Source organism: Argopecten irradians, chromosome 4 (assembly GCF_041381155.1).
Source record: "Argopecten irradians isolate NY chromosome 4, Ai_NY, whole genome shotgun sequence".
Lineage (NCBI taxonomy): Eukaryota > Metazoa > Mollusca > Bivalvia > Pectinida > Pectinidae > Argopecten > Argopecten irradians.
In genome coordinates this window covers 25,698,174-25,720,869 of record NC_091137.1, presented here as the reverse complement: position 1 = coordinate 25,720,869, position 22,696 = coordinate 25,698,174, and the positions used below count along the sequence as shown (strand labels likewise).

The 22,696-nt window shown below is 33.7% G+C and overlaps 1 protein-coding gene across 3 annotated transcripts in view; it reads left to right on the top strand.

The window, feature by feature from the left end:
• The first annotated feature begins 700 nt into the window (after positions 1–700).
• LOC138321099 (macrophage mannose receptor 1-like) overlaps positions 701–22,696 on the top strand; it is a 43,572-nt gene continuing 21,576 nt past the window's right edge. For 2 of the 3 annotated variants that reach the window (XM_069264516.1, XM_069264515.1), the window contains exons 1-16: positions 701–1,020; positions 12,799–12,950; positions 13,327–13,463; positions 13,833–13,957; positions 14,213–14,309; positions 15,486–15,621; positions 16,180–16,265; positions 17,318–17,430; positions 17,688–17,817; positions 19,343–19,425; positions 19,758–19,874; positions 20,457–20,567; positions 21,018–21,176; positions 21,610–21,695; positions 21,988–22,120; positions 22,513–22,554. In XM_069264516.1, the coding sequence (XP_069120617.1) occupies positions 954–1,020; positions 12,799–12,950; positions 13,327–13,463; positions 13,833–13,957; positions 14,213–14,309; positions 15,486–15,621; positions 16,180–16,265; positions 17,318–17,430; positions 17,688–17,817; positions 19,343–19,425; positions 19,758–19,874; positions 20,457–20,567; positions 21,018–21,176; positions 21,610–21,695; positions 21,988–22,120; positions 22,513–22,554 (1,774 nt within the window). In that variant the 5' untranslated portion in view covers positions 701–953. The remainder of the gene's footprint in view (positions 1,021–12,798; positions 12,951–13,326; positions 13,464–13,832; positions 13,958–14,212; positions 14,310–15,485; positions 15,622–16,179; positions 16,266–17,317; positions 17,431–17,687; positions 17,818–19,342; positions 19,426–19,757; positions 19,875–20,456; positions 20,568–21,017; positions 21,177–21,609; positions 21,696–21,987; positions 22,121–22,512; positions 22,555–22,696) is intronic. The other variant, XM_069264517.1, reaches the window with a different exon arrangement.

Here is a 22,696-nt window from a genome sequence, read left to right as displayed (position 1 = left end):
ACAAACTGTCAAAAACCAACAACGTGTTCCAAAAATACAGCAAGTCACAGAACATACAACTTTAAAAAGTATACCTGTATCGAATGTTTAAAATAAATGGACAAATAGCGTCTCCTTGGTATACAGCATTCAATGTTTGAAGGAAATACATGTATTCTCTTGGATCGGGTTGTATAGTGTGAATGTACACTAGAATACAAATGATGACAACCCAGCGTGTTGTGATATGTGAACTTACAATAAAAAGAAAGATATGTCTGACCTGCCGTTTAATTTCGAGGCGTCATCCCTTGAAAGAGAGAGCAGAAAATATCAACCTGTTGTAAAATAAAAATAATTTATTGACTGCCTAATACGTAGATAAATGGAAATTAAACTTATGTAAACGCATGTACGTCACAACAATGTTAAACTCTCGAGTCATTTCACTGTGATAAAATGAACGTTTTCTGTTACCTCTTACTTAAACGCAATAGTGATCTGCGGATTTTGTAATCAAAGTAATATGAAAACTAAAACATGTGCGGTCATTACTAGATTACATATTCAGATATTGGGTCGTTCTTGACTGAACAGATCACGGGTACATATAAATATCAATAAGATGTGAGTTGTTGTAGATGATACCCCGCTATCTTATCTCGCTATCGCCGTACACGCTCGACACATACCTAACCAGCGCATCTTCACAATCAGTCAGATAGAGATGTGTATGTACGTGAATCTATACTTTAAACTCAAATATTTAAGTCAATATTTCAATGTAAGAGGCACTTACGGGGTTATCTTTGAAATAAATCGCAGTCCCTTATCCAGCCCCTGATTTTTATGTCGGGTAGTATAACGCCCCCATGTCAGATGGAGATCTGGTCGTGAAGGATGGCTGCGGCATTGTGATTGAGAGAAAAGCGATCTGATTTCTGTGGAAGACAAATCAATATCTGATAATCAAAATGACAACTAATGTTCTGTTAAAGACTGTGGTGATAGCATTTCTGTTTTCTCTACAATTACAATGGGGTAAGTTTGTGTTTATTTGATTTTCCATACAGTTTTCTCATAAAGGTCTACATACACGTGCATATAGGTTACGGTAGTTATGAATTGCCAATATGTAAATATTTATTGGACAAACGACGAAAACACATGGAATCCGTCACTAACTACAATATACTGTAAACATTCTTTCGATTTATTTTCGTGAATTTCGCTATCCAAGTAATTTCACGAAAGTAAATATCTGCGAATTAGCATCAGTCTCGCTTACATTGAAAGGTAATCTCATTTCATCCAAAAAAATCGGCCAAAAAAAGAGGGGGAAAATCTTCACATGCATGCATATTGTGAAATGGAAATCATGAAATTAAGTGGCCACGAAAGAAAATTAGTTTAGAGTAATGTTGATGTCAGGTTGTCTGATATGTCATTAAGAATCTATATCCAAGGAGGCCTACAAAGAGGACAAAATCTAACTCGAGATTAAGGAATTGTCATTAATTTCTCGGGTTACGTAGTGTCTGATATACGATATTTATCGAATGTAAATCCGCTTCTGGGAGGTGAAATTTAGAACAATTTAAAGTTAATATATAAATTCGCAGTTATCGGTATTGTCGATTTCGATGAAAGTGCGAGAGTGGATTTCCATCCGTCGAGAGTGGGAAATGACTGGCCAAAAATATCAAGTTACTAGGAAATAAAACCCCGACCCTCTTAATGATAAGCAAATATGGCACCACTGTGGCACCGATTAAACAAAATTAAGTTCCAATCATTACGTTTTCAGAGAACATATTGTTATTATTACTTTTTGATAGTTACATAAATTGTTTGGATACTGAATCTGATAATTGACTGATGCTTTAAAGTGATGTTAAAACCCTAATATGATGCTTACTCATGCAAATGTACATATGTTAAATTAACACAAGAAAAAATGATACAAAGTAATTAATGTTGCTTTTGGTGCATGCGCTATGGACATAGTCCCTGATTGAGCAAATTACCGTTCATCAGCAGTGTATAGCAACTTAATGAATGTTTGGAAAATTAATATTGTTGGTATTGCTGAAAGCATTGAAAGTATCCACAAGGGTAGTAAAGGAAAGGAAACTATGACCACGGGCAAACTAAACAATAATCTGACAGCAAAACAAAAATACATGTGCCTGTGCTCTGGCTACAGACTGATCCAGATCGTGAAGCCTAAATTCTTAAATACACGTATTCCAAAAGGTATCCACCAGGGCGACACCATCTGTCCCATATTTTTATGTCGTAAATCCTAATAAAGGAAATATCATATTTTTCACAATAAAGGATTCCGTGTTGAATTTTAGTTTAAAAAAAATTATAGGATAATGTAAAGGGGCCGGTCTGATATAAACTTTATGTATCCTAGGTCCGGTTATAACCATATCGTATGATAACCGGAACAAGGACGTTAAGCCCCACCAATCAATTAACTCTGTAAGATAAATACATGTCTCAAAAGTGTCTAGAATCGTGCCATCAAATCACCTGAAGACGACTTGTAATGTACCTGATCACATCCAAAACAATGGACGATGTTGTCCGTAGATTATCAAACTGGAATGTAGATAAAAGACTTGATAAAACCGTGTGTACCAGGCCCTACAGATAGGATAATGAATGTTTACACAACGATCAGCTACTAAAGTCGTGATCTCAGGTAATGCAGAACATCTTATATAACTGTTAACCTATATTGATGAAAATATTTTGTATAACTGTTAACCTATATTGATTAAAATATTTTGTATAACTGTTGACCTATATTGATGAAAATATTTTGTATAACTGTTGACCTATATTGATGAAAATATTTTGTATAACTGTTGACCTATATTGATGAAAATATTTTGTATAACTGTTGACCTATATTGATGAAAATATTTTGTATAACTGTTAACCTATATTGATGAAAATATTTTGTATAACTGTTAACCTATATTGATGAAAATATTTTGTATAACTGTTAACCTATATTGATGAAAATATTTTGTATAACTGTTGACCTATATTGATGAAAATATTTTGTATAACTGTTGACCTATATTGATGAAAATATTTTGTATAACTGTTAACCTATATTGATGAAAATATTTTGTATAACTGTTAACCTATATTGATGAAAATATTTTGTATAACTGTTAACCTATATTGATGAAAATATTTTGTATAACTGTTAACCTATATTGATGAAAATATTTTGTATAACTGTTAACCTATATTGATGAAAATATTTTGTATAACTGTTGACCTATATTGATGAAAATATTTTGTATAACTGTTGACCTATATTGATGAAAATATTTTGTATAACTGTTGACCTATATTGATGAAAATATTTTGTATAACTGTTAACCTATATTACTGAAAATATTTTGTATAACTGTTACCTATATTGATGAAAATATTTTGTATAACTTTTAACCTGTATTGATGAAAATATTTTGTATAATTGTGAACCTGTGATGAATTTACTGTAACATTTTATGTAATTCTAAACTATAATATAGAACTATTCTAATATAGAATTTTTACAAGTACAACTGTTAACATACATTAATGGTTAAATTATTCCTTAATACATGTAACTAGGCCGCCGTGATGGCGTAATGGTTGAAATGTCTGGCATTATACCAATCGGCTCTAAGCGTTGCTAAATTTAAAATCTTAGCTAAAGACAGTAGTAAGATATTGACCTTAGACGCATATCCATTTTGCAACAAATCCAAAAATAGCATTTATCGTAATGATATTTAATGATAGATTTCTAGTACAGGATGATATATCCTCTACACCAGACTCAATTTTGCACATTCTTTATGATAACAGGTTTTATTGTAACATTACTTCAGGTTGTCAACTAGTCTTGAAATTATAGAAGTCTATGTTTTTCTAAAGTTTATCCAGTTTATTTGTGAAAACAATTTAAGTTTGACGGCGGTGGCCATATTGAATATGACACCTGAAAATGTTGCTGTTTCATACGTTATGTAAAGCATTAAAAAGACACCCCAAAGGAAGAGAGAAGTACATGTAACTAATGTGGAAAAAGAGAAAGACCATTCTTTTTATTGACTGATATAGCTCATTGTATGGTAGGTGTCAGGAACCCTCTGGGATGTATCTTATTATTTGTATTACTATGCCAATATTACATATACTGGGATGTTTCTTATTATTTGTATTACTATGCCAATATTACATATACTGGGATGTATCTTATTATTTGTATTACTATGCCAATATTACATATACTGGGATGTATCTTATTATTTGTATTACTATGCCAATATTACATATACTGGGATGTATCTTATTATTTGTATTACTATGCCAAAATTACATATACTGGGATGTATCTTATTATTTGTATTAATATGCCAATATTACATATACTGGGGTGTATCTTATTATTTGTATTACTATGCCAATATTACATATACTGGGATGTATCTTATTATTTGTATGACTATGCCAATATTACATATACTGGGATGTATCTTATTATTTGTATTACTATGCCAATATTACATATACTGGGATGTATCTTATTATTTGTATTACTATGCCAATATTACATATACTGGGATGTATCTTATTATTTGTATGACTATGCCAATATTACATATACTGGGATGTATCTTATTATTTGTATGACTATGCCAATATTACATATACTGGGATGTATCTTATTATTTGTATTACTATGCCAATATTACATATACTGGGATGTATCTTATTATTTGTATGACTATGCCAATATTACATATACTGGGATGTATCTTATTATTTGTATTACTATGCCAATATTACATATACATGCACGGACGGTGTCTAGCTGCTTATATAAAGAAGACATTAACTTTCGTACATTTTTAAACAATAAGATTTATGACTCTTATAGTAATATCCTAACTTACAGGGTAATATATATCTGTCTACAGATACACATGCATTGTACCATACGACTTGAACGCAAAGTCAAATGTCTTTGAATTATTATAAAATAAGATGTTATATTTTCAATATAAATTTTCATTAATGCAATGTTTTGTATTTCTTTAATTATTTCTCTGTATATGATAGATAATGAAGCTGATATGCATAAACCATAATATTAAACATACAATGTATTTAACTTTGATCATGGATTTGTCTAGACAAAATAGTTGACATGAACGTTTTATCACAAGTTTACAGAAGTCGAGTGTTTAGTATATATCATCTGATGGCAGACGTTATCTCATATCATATATAATAACCCATGATAAGCTCTTTTCTTTATGATATCGCAATACCGTTATATCAACCAATCAAATTCGACGTCACAAACGGCGTCGCCATATCTAGGTTATGAGTTGGTAGCGAGATTGAATTATGAAAGGCCCACTACCTCTCCGGAGCAAAATTTAAAGGTTTCTTAAAAATATTAATAATATAAGAAAATACATATCGATGGCCGAAGATCAGGTAGCAACACAAAGCAAATGCAAGATTCCCTGCGTACAATTTGATAATTGTCGAAATTCATTTCGCCGTTTTGCCGGTTGGCGCAGTAATAGTCAACAACCGCGCGGTATTTAGAAGGCGGGAAACATACGACAACTCGCGTTATGAAAATTAACATTTTATTATTATTATTTTTCGAAGATAATGATGGGTGTAGTATTAACGGTAAGTTAATAACTTTTGCGACTCTGCAAAATTATCAATCTTGTTTAATATTCTCATTTTGAATATTAAAAGCCGTTTCGGAAAGGTAGTGGGCCTTTAAAATGTAAAATTAAGAAATGAAAAAAATAAAAAGGTGTTATTATGGTTACTGGTTAGACCAGTCCCAGAAAGAAGGTGGCCAAATACCAGAAGCAGTTGGCGAGTTCGATTTCGACAGTTGACACACACTCCCATTTTCTATAGAGTATGCCCATGGCTATTCAAAGTGTAACAGTTTAAATGGACACATGTGCTATCAAATGATAAAGTCAGGGTGAATCAATGCATGGACACCTGTGTCATTTGAATGATTTAATATGCTAGAATGTAACAAACAATCCACGCGTGTCAAATGTAGCGTCACGTTACCAAAATGGTACACTTTTAACTTCTTTCCTGTTGCTCATTATCCCTGTTTAAACATGAACAAAATGAAATTGTGAAAAGGCTCAGGGAAACAGCATGTATTTTAAAACAAGGAAAACTATTACTGATTGTGATATTTTTGACAGATATTTGTCACTAAATAAACTTTAAAATGTTTGAAGTTCCCTTCAATGAATTCAAACATCTTTCATTATGTCAAGACATTAAATTATATTATAATCAAATGAAATTTAAGAGGTGTACCATTTTGGGTACTCGAACCTAGTGAAATACAGGGCTGAACCTGGGATGCTTCAAAGCTCTCCATTGTAACAATCTATGGACACATGTACCATTATCTGGTCTGGATACAGCATGGGTCCACACTTGCAATTAAATATATATTGTCCGAGTGTGTTATATCACCACATAGTGTTTACATCTAGTACAATCATTTATTCATATTTTTTACAAATAAAACCTATATTTTTTGTAAAGATTTCAATTTTTAAGCTCGCTTTACGAAACAAACTGACAGCAAATATGTAGTGATAAACGTTAATTATATTCTCTGCGACGTTTCACCTATATAGCTACTCTCCTGACCTCTCTAAGAGGACATTATGTGCTTATCTGCATTACCGTACAAACCTATTGTCAGATGGTAGCATGTATAACATTGTTCTCCCGTTCCACCTCAACTGAATTACTTCCCCTGCATACTTTCTAAATATGTTATAAAATATGTTATATCATATTTTTGTAAAGTTTTTTCTTTTTCTTTTCAAACAAAACAAAGTTTCATTTAATATTTTCTTTCTGAACATAAATAATTTTGACCATTTAAATGATAATTAGATTTTAAATATAATATTTTACTTTCAGAAAACTCTTTACAGCGTTTAATTTTTATTTATATTTAAAAAATGTTCGTTTATCAATCAACGGACGAACAGACGGGCGGAACTTTTTAAATCCCCCGCCTAGTTATTATTGCAATTTCTTGACCTCTCTTTATCTTAGAGAGGAAAACAAATAATGTCAATTGTAAATATTACATAATAATCATCGAGGAAGACTTGATTTTGCATTGTGTACGTGTACTGATGTGCGTATACCATGCAGGATCGAGATTAGCTACACAAACACATTCTATTGAATAGATACGTAAATAGTTCTCAAAAACTGACATTTTACAAGTTGTCGTTAACATTATTTGACAGATTACCCTAAAACTGCCTATACCTACCCGGTCATACTATATACATTGTATAGCTATTTGTCGGTCATGTATAGTAGTTTACGGGTAGGCCTGATAATATGATATCGATGGCGTTATCGAAAAGTCACACACATTTATTGTCCTTGTTTAATAGACAGCCTTTTTTAACTTCTTTCCTGTTGCTCATTATCCCTGTTTAAACATGAACAAAATGAAATTGTGAAAAGGCTCAGGGAAACAGCATGTATTTTAAAACAAGGAAAACTATTACTGATTGTGATATTATTGACAGATATTTGTCACTAAATAAACTTTAAAATGTTTGAAGTTCCCTTCAATGAATTCAAACATCTTTCATTATGTCAAGACATCAAATTATATTATAATCAAATGAAATTTAAGAGGTGTACCATTTTGGGTTCTCGAACCTAGTGAAATACAGGGCTGAACCTGGGATGCATTGTAACAATCTATGGACACATGTACCATTATCTGGTCTGGATACAGCATGGGTCCACACTTGTAATTAAATATATATTGTCCGAGTGTGTTATATTACCTATATTACCACATAGTGTTTACATCTAGTACAATCATTTATTCATATTTTTTAAAATAAAACCTATATTTTTTTGTAAAGATTTCAATTTTTAAGCTCGCTTTACGAAACAAACTGACAGCAAATCTGTAGTCATATACTTTAATTATATTCTCTGCGACGTTTCACCTATATAGCTACTCTCCTGACCTCTCTAAGAGGACATTATGTGCTTATCTGCATTACCGTACAAACCTATTGTCAGATACATTGCTCTCCCGTTCCACCTCAACTGAATTACTTCCCCTGCATACTTTCTAAATATGTTATAAAATATGTTATATCATGTTTTTGTAAATTTTTTTTCTATTTCTTTTCAAACAAAACAAAGTTGCATTTAATATTTTCTTTCTGAACATAAATAATTTTGACCATTTAAATGATAATTAGATTTTAGATATAATATTTTACTTTCAGAAAACTCTTTACAGCGTTTAATTTTTATGTAAGAAAAAAATGTACACTTGAAGAGCCGACAGACGAACAGACGGGCGGATCTATTTACATCCCCCGCTTAGTAATTATTGCAATTTCTTGACCTCTCATGATCTTTGAGAGGAAGACAAATAATGTCACTTGTAAATATTACATAATAATCATCGAAGAAGACTTGATTTTGCATTGTGTACTGATGTGTGTATACCATGCAGGATCGTGATTAGCTACACAGACACATTCTATTGAATAGATACGTACATAATTCTCAAAAAATGATATTTTACAAGTTGTCGTTAACATTATTTGACAGATTACCATAAAACTGCCTATACCTACCCGGTTACACTACAGTGTATATACATTGTATAGCTATTTGTCGGTCATGTATAGTAGTTTACGGGTAGGCCTGATAATATGATATCGATGGCGTTATCGAAAAGTCACACACATTTATTATCCTTGTTTAATAGACAGCCGTTCGTGCAACTTTGTTAATATATATGTTACAGAGAGATCCATTAACATCGACGTTAGGTAGCTATATGGACTATTCCAGTACATTCCATACAGTATACTAACTATTTCCGCTATAAACACGGAAGGTATCCTTGTAAAATAACTATCTTTTTGATGGTGATCATATTTTGATGATAATATTTATGTTAAATTTCGCTATTAGTGTAGCGTGGATTGGAATCTGATTACATTCGAATAGTTTATTGTAACGACATCAAATCGTATCATTTCACCACGTTTGTCCGCTATGCTAACACTGACCGTTATCATTCACTCTAGATAACGTTTTATTTGATCATATTTTATTGTAATATTTTTTCTTTCATACCTACGGGTATAGCATGGCTACCCATGCACGATGCAATAAAGCCTCGTGACGTCACGGCATCAGCAAAATTTCTATTTCCTCTGTAAAATTTCAACATTTTTTTCACAAACTTAACTGGTTTTACAATAAAAGATGCAAACAACGGAATATTTGTTGAAAATACCCCGAATTTTTCAAATTTACTTTCAGCCTTGGATTTCTTCGAATTTATTTAAAAATGGCGGGATATTATAGCTGTAAAATTGCAATAAAACGTCGAGGTATGAAAGAAAAATACTCTTTCATAAGTGGATATGAAGGATAGGGATAGTCTACCCTTGGGATCACAAAATGTTGCAAATCCCTCGGCAAGCCTCGGGTTTTACTACATTTTGTGACCCTCGGGAAGAATATTCCTATCCTTCATATCCACATATGAAAGAGTCTTATAATATAGAATGGGATTTCCTATATCTAGTTCTAGTGGTATTTTTATTTGATCATATTTTATTGTAATATTTTATTATAATGGGTTTTCCTATATCTAGTTCTAGGGGTATTTTTATTTGATCATATTTTATTGTAATATTTCATAGATAATGGGATTACGGTTAGTTATTATTATTTTTTTTTAAATATACGATACGATGATCATAATGGAAAATATGCTGTATTAATATATTGTATCAAATCATCATCGTCGTCGTCATCATCGTCCTTCAATTGAATTGATTTTTTTTAAATCCACATGCGATACATAGCAATATGTACAGATTGATGTACTAACACTTGTACCAGTTATTAACCGGAGACGTCACATTTAATGACCCAAATTACAATCTGTTCCACTATCGAGGAGTTATCCGTACCGGGGTCTCAGGTGTACTGTACTCTATCTAATATGTAAGTCCGATAATATCTCTCTAGTGAAATGCAGTACAACTTACATGATGATATGAATCGATTGCAAAACATCAGAAAAAATGGTTTTTCTTACTCATTCAGACCAGAAACGTACATGTACATGTATATACATTGAGATTGGAAACTCCTTCTTTGTCTTTGTTGACAACAGATGGACCTCCGGTATATTGACGTTTTCTCTTAGCTAACTACTTTGTACCTTTAAGTGCAATATTTTAAGTAGGCTATTTTCGCATCAGTACAAAGTTTAAACATTTTATCTTGGTTTGTTATGACCAGTTTTCCCGATTAACATGATTTAAAATGATTTTTGAAAGCACGAAAATAAACAATTTTACCTCGTTTTTTCGGAAGTGCATTTTTTTTTATTAAAAAGTTATTTGCATGTATTTAACTATTTAAGATTTTATCTAGAACCCCCTAAGCACATACTGATGTACATCTGCCGATCGTAAAAATTGCGGAGTCGCCAATCTCTCTAATATATATTTTTAATCAGCACATCCAGATGATATTCAGATCACAGTTAGTCCAAGCAACCATGAACGTTATTTCGATACGAAACATGCCTTAGCAAGTATAGGGTTGTTTCCGCCTAAACTTGCTGTACTCCCAGTACTATAGCTGAAAATCATTACATTTTTTTCTCTTCACTTTACACTCAATTTCACTCTGATACACTTTACTATTTTAATTAGTTCCATCAAAATAACAGCAACATTTTTATGTTGATTATTTAGCATGTGATTTTGTGTTAATATATCTTATCATAAGATATCGATATCAAAAATTAGTTCAGAATGATTATATTGATCAATATTGATATTACCTTATTCCCTTAAAGGTCCACTACCTTTGCGAAACACATATTAAAAGTTTCTTAAAAATGATTATATATGAAAATGTATATTAATGGCCCAGGAGGCTGTGTGAAGATTCATATCGCTGTTTTGCCGTCTGGCGCAGTGATAATAAACCGACGCGCTGTTATTAGGACGACAGCGGGAAACATAAAACGACCCGCGTTATGTAAATTAGCATATAGTCTATTCAAATTAAATTATTAAGAAGGTAATTGTAAGTGTAGTAGTAACGGTAAGTTAATAACTTTTGTGACTATAAAATTAACAATTTCGTTTTACAATCCGATTTTAAAAGTCAAAAGCCGTCTCGGAAAGGTAGTGGGCCTTTAAATCTATGATTAGTACTTTTCTATAGTTCAAAATAATGTCCCCATGCTCCATCCGAGAAATGAAATATTTACATTATTATAAATTATGATTTACAAAATACAAATACAATAACAAATATGCCATCTACTATCTTATTCTTTACAATTACTTGCTAAATCTGGATCGGAGTAAGGCCTAATCTTTACATTTATAGCTTCAGCAGAATGATTAATGTGCCCCGACACTCTCCGTGTACTGTTACCACCCTCACTCCCTCCCCTTCACCCAAAACCACAACCAAACCCAACCAAACACCTGTTCTAGATCGCGAGTTCGAAACATAGAAATGACATACAAAAAAACCCATAAAGATGAAAAGTTGTCAAATGACTGTCTGTCGATACAACCAATCCTAACCTAGACATCCAGTGAATCGACAAGTAGTCTGCATAGTAGTTCTTAGTCCGCTAAACCTGCCTATATTATTAGGCTTTTTTAAAAAAAAATTTTGCCTAATATATAGTCAGCTCGCGGTACCTCTTAAAAATGTGAAATCGTAGGCCAGATTTGGCCTACGCTACGTCAGCGGTATATTTCTAATATATCGTCCATGCAATGCCGGGAAAACATACACATACCTATATATTGGGATCTTATGTACTCCACTGCCCCCATGTTACATCCCATTTATGAAATTAAACAACTCTGCACAATGAAATACTTCCGAGACCCTTCTATTTCACAGATTTGTAATGGCCGCCGTATACACATTTAGTAGAGCAAACGGCAGCCAATCAACTTCGCTTCCGGTTTTATTTTTAAAAAACCACGTGTAGTTGAAAGATAAACAAAATGCTAGCCAGTTAGAGTTTTTATAGTGAAATTATAGTCGACATACACGACATGTTGTCAAATATTCAAATTGAACACGACTATTGCTGGTACCGCATCACTTTCGCGATATTCACGTTGCATATACATGTAGCATATACACAGTTGAATTTTGTTTATCTTTCAACTACACGTGGTTTTTTAAAAATAAAACCGGAAGCGAAGTTGATTGGCTGCCGTTTGCTCTACTAAATGTGTATACTATACGGCGGCCATTACAAATGTGTGAAATAGAAGGGTCTCGGAAGTATTTCATTGTGCAGAGTTGTTTAATTTCATAAATGGGATGTAACATGGGGGCAGTGGAGTACATAAGATCCCAATATATAGGTATGTGTATGTTTTCCCGGCATTGCATGGACGATATATTAGAAATATACCGCTGACGTAGCGTAGGCCAAATCTGGCCTACGATTTCACATTTTTAAGAGGTACCGCGAGCTGACTATATATTAGGCAAAAAAAAATTTAAAAAAGCCTAATAATATAGGCAGGTTTAGTAGTCTGCATAGTAGTTCTAACACGTGCTTCATAATATATAATCACATTAATAAAGTCTGTAAAACGATAGTATTAACATATATACCTGACTAATTACTACCGTCTATTTTACTTGTAGTGTATGGTCAGCGGTGTCCAGTTTACTGGGTCAGGTACGGCTCGAGTTGCTATCGCTATCAATATAAGGATGCTAAGTCGTGGTATGAGGCGAAAAACTGGTGTAAGCTACAGGGAGGGGACCTGGTCAAGATCGAGACAACAGCAGAAAGGGTCAGTAGCAAAGAGGACTTAGTGTGGTTAATAAGGCTATGTAGACAGAAGATTGTTGACATTGACCATTGATTCGTTCAAATGTTGCGTCATATGGTACGGCAAAAGTATCAGAGACATATATGACATATATGACAAATAGGTCACTGAATAAATATAAACATTTTGTTTTGCTATATTTGTCTGGCGACAATCCACCTTTTACAGACATTGATACTGCATTTAGTCATGAACCAAAGCTGAAGTGAATGTAATGTAGGAAATATATCACTTGTAACAAGACCTGACATATTACCATGTAAATATAATTATAGAATTATAACATTATTTATGTCCTTGCATCTATGTGGTGAATTGATGTACTTGTTCTGTTCAGACATGGATACTGCGCCAGTTAGGGAACCTACAAAGTCACCAACATGCCCATCCCCAATGGTGGACAGGAATGAACGACCTTGACGCGACCTCTGCCTGGCAATGGTCAGACCGTTCCACTGTTGACCCGAGGGTTTTGTAAGTACCGCACATAAGAGTAATTCATTTTCTTTTTAAAACGATTGGGTAATGCATGGAAGACCTAAAAGATTCGTTTGTACGTGCACATATCCAGATTTTCAAAGGTGAGCACAAAATATAGGATGTGTATATAGCATAATCACGTTATGGATTTTATAAATTGTTCAAAGAAAATAATTGCCGCTTTCATTTGTAGGTTGTCAACTTAGCATTGCCATTTACTATATATATATATATTGCCACTCTTTCTGCAGGACGAGGAAAGCAATGTTTTAAACGCTTATGTGGACGATGTTAGTCAATGTTAGATATAATCTAATTTCTTTAACATCAAATTAATGAGCGTATTGTGTTTGTGGTGTACAGTCTGTGGTTACCAGGGAATCCCAATAACCAGGGAAACAGAGAACACTGTGTCAGGTTTGAAAACCTAAAAATGAACGACAGACCATGCGGCGAAAGGATCAACTATGTTTGTGAGCGATCAATAGGTGGGTTTATATTTAGCGAAAATACTCTATCTAATCAATAAAGTTCAAATAACAAATGCAACAAGACTGTAACCAAACCAAAGTGGTACATCCTGATAGTTGCATCAAGTTTCAATTGGCATCATTTCCAATAAGGGGACCAACAATATGCCAGATAAAATACAATAAAAAGCCACATGGATTTATTTCTTATTTTGTTAATAAATAGAGACAACAATGCACTGTACTAGTATACAATACCGTTTCGTCCATTAGGTGTACCTCTGACCTGTGATGCTGACCGAGGCTGGCAGTCCTACCCTCCTTACTGTTATCACGTCCACGGGGACCAGCAAACCTGGGCAAATGCCAAGTAAGTACCAAAACCTCGACAAACGCCGAGTAAGTACCTCAAATCCGGGCAAATGCCAAGTAAGTACCAAACCTGGACAAATGCCGAGTAAGTACCCCAAACCTGGACAAATGCTAAGTAAGTACCCCAAACCTGGGCAAATGCTAAGTAAGTACTCTAAAGCTGGGCAAACGTCAAGTTAGTATCCCAAACTTGGGCAAACGTCAATATAGTACCCTTAACCTGGACAAACGTCAAGCTAGTACCCAAAACATGGGCGAACGTCAAGTAAGTACCCCAAACCTGGGTAAACGTCAAGTTAGAACCCTAAACCTGTGAAAACGTCACGTAAGTACCCCAAACCTGTGTAAACGTCACGTAAGTACCCCAAACCTTGACAAACGTCAATATAGTACCCTAAACCTGGACAAACGTCAAGTAAGTACCCAACCCTGGGTAAATGTCAAGTAAGTAGCCCAAACTTTGGCAAAAGTCAATATAGTACCCTAAACCTGGACAAACGTCAAGTACCCCAAACCTGGGTAAACGTCAAGTAAGTACCCCAAACCTATGTAAACGTCACGCAAGTACCCTAAACCTGGGCAGACGTCAATATAGTACCCCAAACCTAGGCAAACGTCAAGAAAGTACCCCAAACCTGGCCAAACGTTAAGTTAGTACTCCAAACCTGGGTAAACGTCAAGTAAGTACCCCAAACCTAGCCAAACGTCACGTAAGTACCCTAAACCCGGGCAGACGTCAATATAGTACCCAAAACCTTGACAAACGTCAAGTTAGTACCCAAAACCTGGACAAACGTCAAGTTAGTGCCCCATACCTGGACAAACGTCAAGTTAGTGCCCCATACCTGGCAAAAACGCTAAGTTAGTACCCCAAACCTGGCAAAAACGCTAAGTAAGAACACAAATAAAGGCAATTGTCAAGTAAATGCCCTAAATCAGTATCAGTGTTCATAATAATTCATAAACAATACATACTTTAAACCTTTATATGCTTATATTGATAAAGAATCTTATATTATAGAACATCATTTAAGTCAGGCAATCATTATATCTTAATTAATTATACAAAGAATGACATTAGCATATACGTATTTGATGTTACGTCATGGCGTCGACATCAAAGGCTTAATTAGTCCCCAATACTCATACAATCGCATACTATTTATCATAACAGACGACAATGTAACCGAGAAGGAGGAGATCTCGTTTCTATCCAATCACCAGGTGACGAGCAGACGATGCAGGGTATTGCTAGGACATCCAGACGGCCATACTGGATTGGTCTACATTCATACCAACAAACAGCCAATGTAAGGAAATGATTTGAAATTGAATAAGACTTATTCAGCATTGGTTTATTTTATTGCTTATTTTTCAACAAAGCTGGATATTTAGATATTGTAAATGTTCTGATTTTAACGCATTCAAAAGGATTTAGCGCAAATGCGAAAAACTGTAAATTATGATTATTAGCGCATACGTGAACTAGTCCAATCCTTTTGTGGTTCAACGCATGAAATTTGTGATTTAGTAGCGCGGATAAAAATTCGCGTAATTCTTCGGAAATTCAATAGCGGAAATACCTTTTTAGATATGTTACTGCTGAACACGAATGAACGCTTCAAAGACATTGCGAAAAGCGCTGAAATTAAACTACCGCTAAAATAAAATGCTTTACAGTATGCATATGAATACTTAGTAATCATCTTATTACTTTCTAGAAAACTGTGATTTGTTACATAAATTACCATTTGTCTTTTATACTATAAGAGCTTACTAAATTTCTTTATGTTTCTAGCCCAACTGATATTCACTTGTTGTTAATATATTTGCAAGTTTCATTATCGCGTATTTCGTCTCATTAACAGGGTCCTGTACAGTGGATGTGGAGCAATGGCAGCCTCCTCACGACCAAGGCTTATTGGGCCAATACTGGAGCATCAAATCCCCCTAAGTAAGTATTTAATGGATTTATTAGCATGTACAAAAATCGTCACAGAAAAATACTTTTGATATAAGATGTTGATTCATATAGAAAATTCATTTTGAAAAGAAATTTTGGCAAATCTATCTGTCAATTCATTCTACATGTATATGAATAGTGGTATATATTGAATAGTAGTACTGTGTGTCCTATAAATAAATCCAATATTAGTCTTGTCGTGATAAAAAGTTTGCGTCCTTTGACGAAAATCTTTTTCATATCCGAGGGTAGAGCGAGAACATGTTCTCATGACTTCTCGTCCAAACAACATGAACACGACCTAAGAACAAATATGGCGATAGTCGGAGTAGGGAACTTGGAAACATTAGCAATTTATCAATTTATAGTTGATTTTCTTAACATTGATGAAACCGAATCAGAGACACCACTAAATATACATATAACAATTCTGAAAATACACACCTTTTGATATTGAACGTTAATTATTTGAAAATAATTCAAATTCTATAAAATAAATTTCAACTATTTAATTTAATCTGATCAGTCAATATTTTATGCATCAGTGACACTCGTGCTAGCGTTTCTTACATTTTTTATGTGTCGTGCATGGTAATGTTACATCAATATAAAGAAATCATTGGAAATTCGTCGAAAAAACAATCACAACATTTTACGACCTATTATTACTTAAAATGATATAAATTCACATTTACATCAGTATTTTTAATTTCATAATCAAACTTCACGGCCACAAACAAGAAAGTCAAATTGAAGCGAAAGGCTAATCTTTGCTTTGCCGCCATGTTTGTTCTTGTTTGTTCTTCTTGCTCCTGCTTTGGAGATAGTGTGAGATTTCGTTCCGAGAACAATGTTCTCGTTTCATGTCCGTTGCGTTTGAGCGAAATTATTTCTTGAGAACAGAGTTCTTGTATCAAGAACATGTCGCCCAAGGACGGCCTTGGATTTTATTGATATGATACTTTTATTTTCGTCTGAATACATCTTTTGTTATTTAGTCTGTGCTGTTATTTACAAAGATTTTTTCCTTTTTTTTTTCACAGTAACCGTAAAAATACAACTTGTACGTATATAAGTAATTCAATCACAAATAACATGCCATGGGTGTCAACAGTGTGCAGCACTCGGAAATACTATGCATGTCGGAAACCGGAAGGTACGTGTTGCGCATGGGTACTTTTACAGTAGCTTGATGAAAATAATATGGTAGTCCTTCCAAGAATTGCATGATCAAAATGTCCTCATGAGTATCAAATTGATAATTCATTGCATAGATAAATAGGGGATAGTTTAATGATATTTTATACCACAAGGTGGGATGTATATATGTCATGTTCAATCAGATTTATAAAAACAAAGAGGATTGAATTAGTATCAAATGCTCACGAACATCTATCTTTTGTATGATTTTAGGAGTTTGTCAAGCAGGATGGGTTCCTCATCAGACAAAATGTTATCAAATCAACATCCGATTCAAATATTCCTGGTCACGGGCGAAATCCTATTGCGATTCACAGCATGCTAGACTTGTCGAAATCACAAGGTAAACAAAGGCATTTTTATTGATTTATAAAACACGCCATCTTAATTATGTTTTTTCCTTCCTTTTAATAACGATAAAGTACTATTAAAGTATTTATTGCAATGCCTGAACTACCGACAAAATTCAGTTGCCGAGGATATATATATTAGTAATTTTATGAAGATTATCATTTCTGATATGCTTAATGAAAAAAAATATTTTAAAATGTTTCGAATTTTGCCAATTACAGTGTATCAGACACGATTTAGAAAAGCACATTTTCTTACTTTTTAAAATGCATTTTTGTGGAAATAGAAAAGAAGATTTAAGTAATTTAAGCTAAGTTAAAATGAATTTATTGGCAACATTCATATTTAGTTTGTATAACGTATCTTTATGGTGTCAGAAATATAATGGGATTTACGCTCTGAACTCGGTAATGATTGGTTAAACGTTTTATAACTATTACAACAGACACTCTGAACTCGGTAATGTTTGGTTAAACGTTTTATAACTATTACAACAGGCACTCTGAACTCGGTAATGTTTGGTTAAACGTTTTATAACTATTACAACAGACACTCTGAACTCGGTAATGTTTGGTTAAAAGTTTTATAACTATAACAACAGACACTCTGAACCCGGTAATGTTTGGTTAAACTTTTAATAACTATTACAAGGTAACAGACACTATGAACTCGGTAATGTTTGGTTAAACGTTTTATAACTATTACAACAGACACTCTGAACTCGGTAATGTTTGGTTAAACGTTTTATAACTATTACAACAGACACTCTGAACTCGGTAATGTTTGGTTAAACGTTTTATAACTATTTCAACAGACACTCTGAACTCGGTAATGTTTGGTTAAACGTTTTATAACTATTAAGGCAACAGACACTCTGAACTCGGTAATGTTTGGTTAAAACGTTTTATAACTATTACAACACAGACACTCTGAACTCGGTAATGTTTGGTTAAACGTTTTATAACTATTACAAAACAGACACTCTGAACTCGGTAATGTTTGGTTAAACGTTTTATAACTATTACAGGGAACAGACACTCTGAACTCGGTAATGTTTGGTTAAACGTTTATAACTATTACAAGGTAACAGACACTCTGAACTCGGTAATGTTTGGTTAAACGTTTTATAACTATACAACAGACACTCTGAACTCGGTAATGTTTGGTTAAAAGTTTTATAACTATAACAAGGTAACAGACACTCTGAACCCGGTAATGTTTGGTTAAACTTTTAATAACTATTACAAGGTAACAGACACTATGAACTCGGTAATGTTTGGTTAAATGTTTTATAACTATTACAAGGTAACAGACACTCTGAACTCGGTAATGTTTGGTTAAACGTTTTATAACTATTACAACAGACACTCTGAACTCGGTAATGTTTGGTTAAACGTTTTATAACTATTACAACAGACACTCTGAACTCGGTAATGTTTGGTTAAACGTTTTATAATTATTTCAACAGACACTCTGAACTCGGTAATGTTTGGTTAAACGTTTTATAACTATTACAGGGTAACAGACACGACATTTGTTAACTCTTACCTCAGCAAACTAAGGCAGGCAGGTATCGATAGTTTCTGGATCGGTGCCTCAGGTAAGTCAATAGCTTCTTACATTTTCGTAGTTACTTTATCGATGTCTGCTATTTTTAAAAAAATATAAAGTCCTGCATAGTTCTTTTTAGAATCATTTAATAAGAATTACATATTCAGATCAGATTATAATTTCATTACACTTATACATTTCGCGGATTCTGCTCTCTTAAGCCATGCAATACTATTGATCGATCATTGCGTTATTTTGAGGTAAAGTCAATGTTGCTAAAGACATAGATATAAACTCCTAGGATATTAGATTGTTTTTCATTAGATTTTTTCAAAAAGTAATTCATGTACGCTAATTGAGCTGAGCGTTTGATTACTGCAGATTTAAATACGACAACATATCAATGGAGTCACCGAGGACGTATCAGCTACCAAAACTGGATTCACAACCCTCCTCCCAACACACGGAACCATCTCGATTGTGCTTACGTTGCTACCTGTAAGTCACTTAGAAAATCACATTTAATACAAATACTTCATATTGTTGGGTTACGCTGAGAGAAAAACAACACAATATTAGTGTATTGTCAGCAGAAAGGTGTGTTTCAGTAGAATGCACGTAATACAATACATGAAAATATGGTATTTTATATCAAATTGAAGAACCAACTTTTCAGTATATTCTTACTCTTTCATCTTCAAAGGGGGCAAATCTACTCTTATTGTGCGCGCTAGCCACGGGCTCCTAGTATATAAGTCCATCGTAGTAACGAGAATATTATAGTGTGTAGTACTGGATCACCAACACATCTAAACTACTTATCAACTTTATACTGTACAGAACACGAACAGTGGTAAAACATTAATCTCTAATTACTACTTTGGTATTGAGAAACGTTATTCCTGGTCACGTAAACTGCGTCCTCGAGATCTCAAAAGAAAGTAAGACTATTGGAAAGCCTAAGGACTCAACTCAAGGAGGGAAAGTTAAATGGATAATTTTGGGCAAGTTGAAGACAAAGATATGCGTGTTGTCGTATTGAAAGGAAAAATAAAGTAATGTATTTGATCTTAATTTCAGCTGACAACCGAGGGAAATGGCGTACGACGAGTAACTGTGGGGTGATGAAGAAGGCATTTATGTGTAGTATTGGTATGAACCAGGCTGTCCATCACGTAAACCCGCCTAGAGGTACGATACTATAGTAACATAGAGCCCATGGCTAAAATCGTCCATTGTTTTGAGTATGCAAATTGCAGATGACGTTTCAAAACATTAGTATTGTTTGACTGGCTACGCAAATGTATAACAAATGTATAAGATAATATATAAGAACATACATGTACCTGTAATTATCTTGGTGGCAAATATGGACAAACACGTTTCAACTATTGGGAAAGTTCATCTAAATTAATACGCATGAATTAAAAAACACCATAAGACAAGTGAAATGGTTTAAAAAAACACATAAATGGTAGAAATATACGTTTTTGTGTATTTTCTTTGCTATTTGGTGGCTTATCAGTCAATATCCTCGAGCGAAAGACTGTGAGAAATCTGACGCTGGGATCCGAGACGTTTTGTTAAACCTCAAACTGTCAACTAAAGCAGTTACTGACGCTTTGTGATTTGGCGTTTCAGCCCAGTACACTTGTGACCGTAACTGGATAGTATACGGGGCAAACTGTTACCGCTTTAATGATGCCAGGAGGGACTGGATAGGCGCTGGACAAGACTGTCAGAAACAGGGATCAAGTCTGGCAAAAATTCCAGATGTACACGTTCAGGGATTCATTGTTGGTAAGTGTTAAATTATTATGTATTATTTCATTTCAATCAATTTTATTTATCAATCAAAAGGATTGGGCAACAAGCTAGACCCATATATACCTTTTCCTAGCTGGATTTCGTTTGTATTGATTAGTCCTAGCAACAGCAGGAGGGTGGACATGTACCTATGATACAAGCAATTATGGTTAGCACATAGTAAAACGGAAATAGTAAAGCATGTACTAATTATAAAAGATGCTTTTTTATGAATGATCGTTTTTAAGATGATATGTTTTGCAGGAGTAATACTGTATATAAATATAATAGTGTTTCATAAAATTAAAGCATATTGGTTATTGTAAATTACGGAAATTACAACATATTTAATATGAGGATTTAGTATACACGTATAATGTAGAAATGATCATTTTATTTGAATGTTGGTTTTCATTTAAATTCATAGCTCACACTCACAATCAGGAGTACTGGATTGGTCTAAATGACATGAATGCGGAGCATCATTTTATATGGACATCAGACAAATCTCAAGTAAGTAATTTTGTAACATAACTCCAATAACTGACTTGTTTGGATATAGGTCAAACTCCAGTAAGTTAATATATATTACTCAGCTAATTTATATAGATAATGGATGTTTGTTTCTAAAGCATAATACTAGAAGATTTCGAACCACACTTACATTACGATTCTGGTAGATGACGGCTAGAAGATTTCACGCTACAATGTGTGGATAAGACAGTCTGTAACACGAGTTTATGCTGATGTATTTCACGTCTAAGTGTTCTGATTCATTTGTATTCAGTATATTAATTTGTTTCAGGCACACTATTTCAAATGGAACCCCCATGAGCCTAATAACTTGGGCGGTGAAAACTGCGTGGAGACGAGAGGAAATGGATGGAATGACAAATCATGTACCACTAGTCTAAAATACATCTGTATGAAGCCTGCACGTACGTCTATTTTACTGTACTTCAACAATTTGGGAAATACTTTGTTTGTCAATAGCTGAAATCTCTATTTAACTGTTCATCAACGTTCAATGTCAACACATTAGATATTTCGTCTTTGATTATGACAGTGCTTTAATCATTACTCAAACGGTTTTTGGTGAAAACAAAAACAAGTTTCGTCAAGCAGTATTGACATCACAATCGACATCTTCCCACAAGAACTGCAAACTCTATAATATGGAATGGCGGAATGCTTATACAGATATCGGTTAGAAATTGGTCAGCAACATATTTCGATGGGAAAGTTTAGTCAACCAATACATCAAATCACCTTTACCAACTTGCGTGCTTTTGATTTATCTATATATACATGAATATTTTTTTATTTCCAGGAAACGCCGGATTGCCATCTGGACCTCCATCTACAACTGCACGTAAGTAATCTCCCACTCCCGTGTTAACATAAGTATCCACTCATTGTATGATTAGCTGAGGAACATTATGTGTATCAATCTTGGCTAAGGTAGATTTTGCTTTGAATTTGGCGAATGATAATATCTCGATACTGTAGACGGA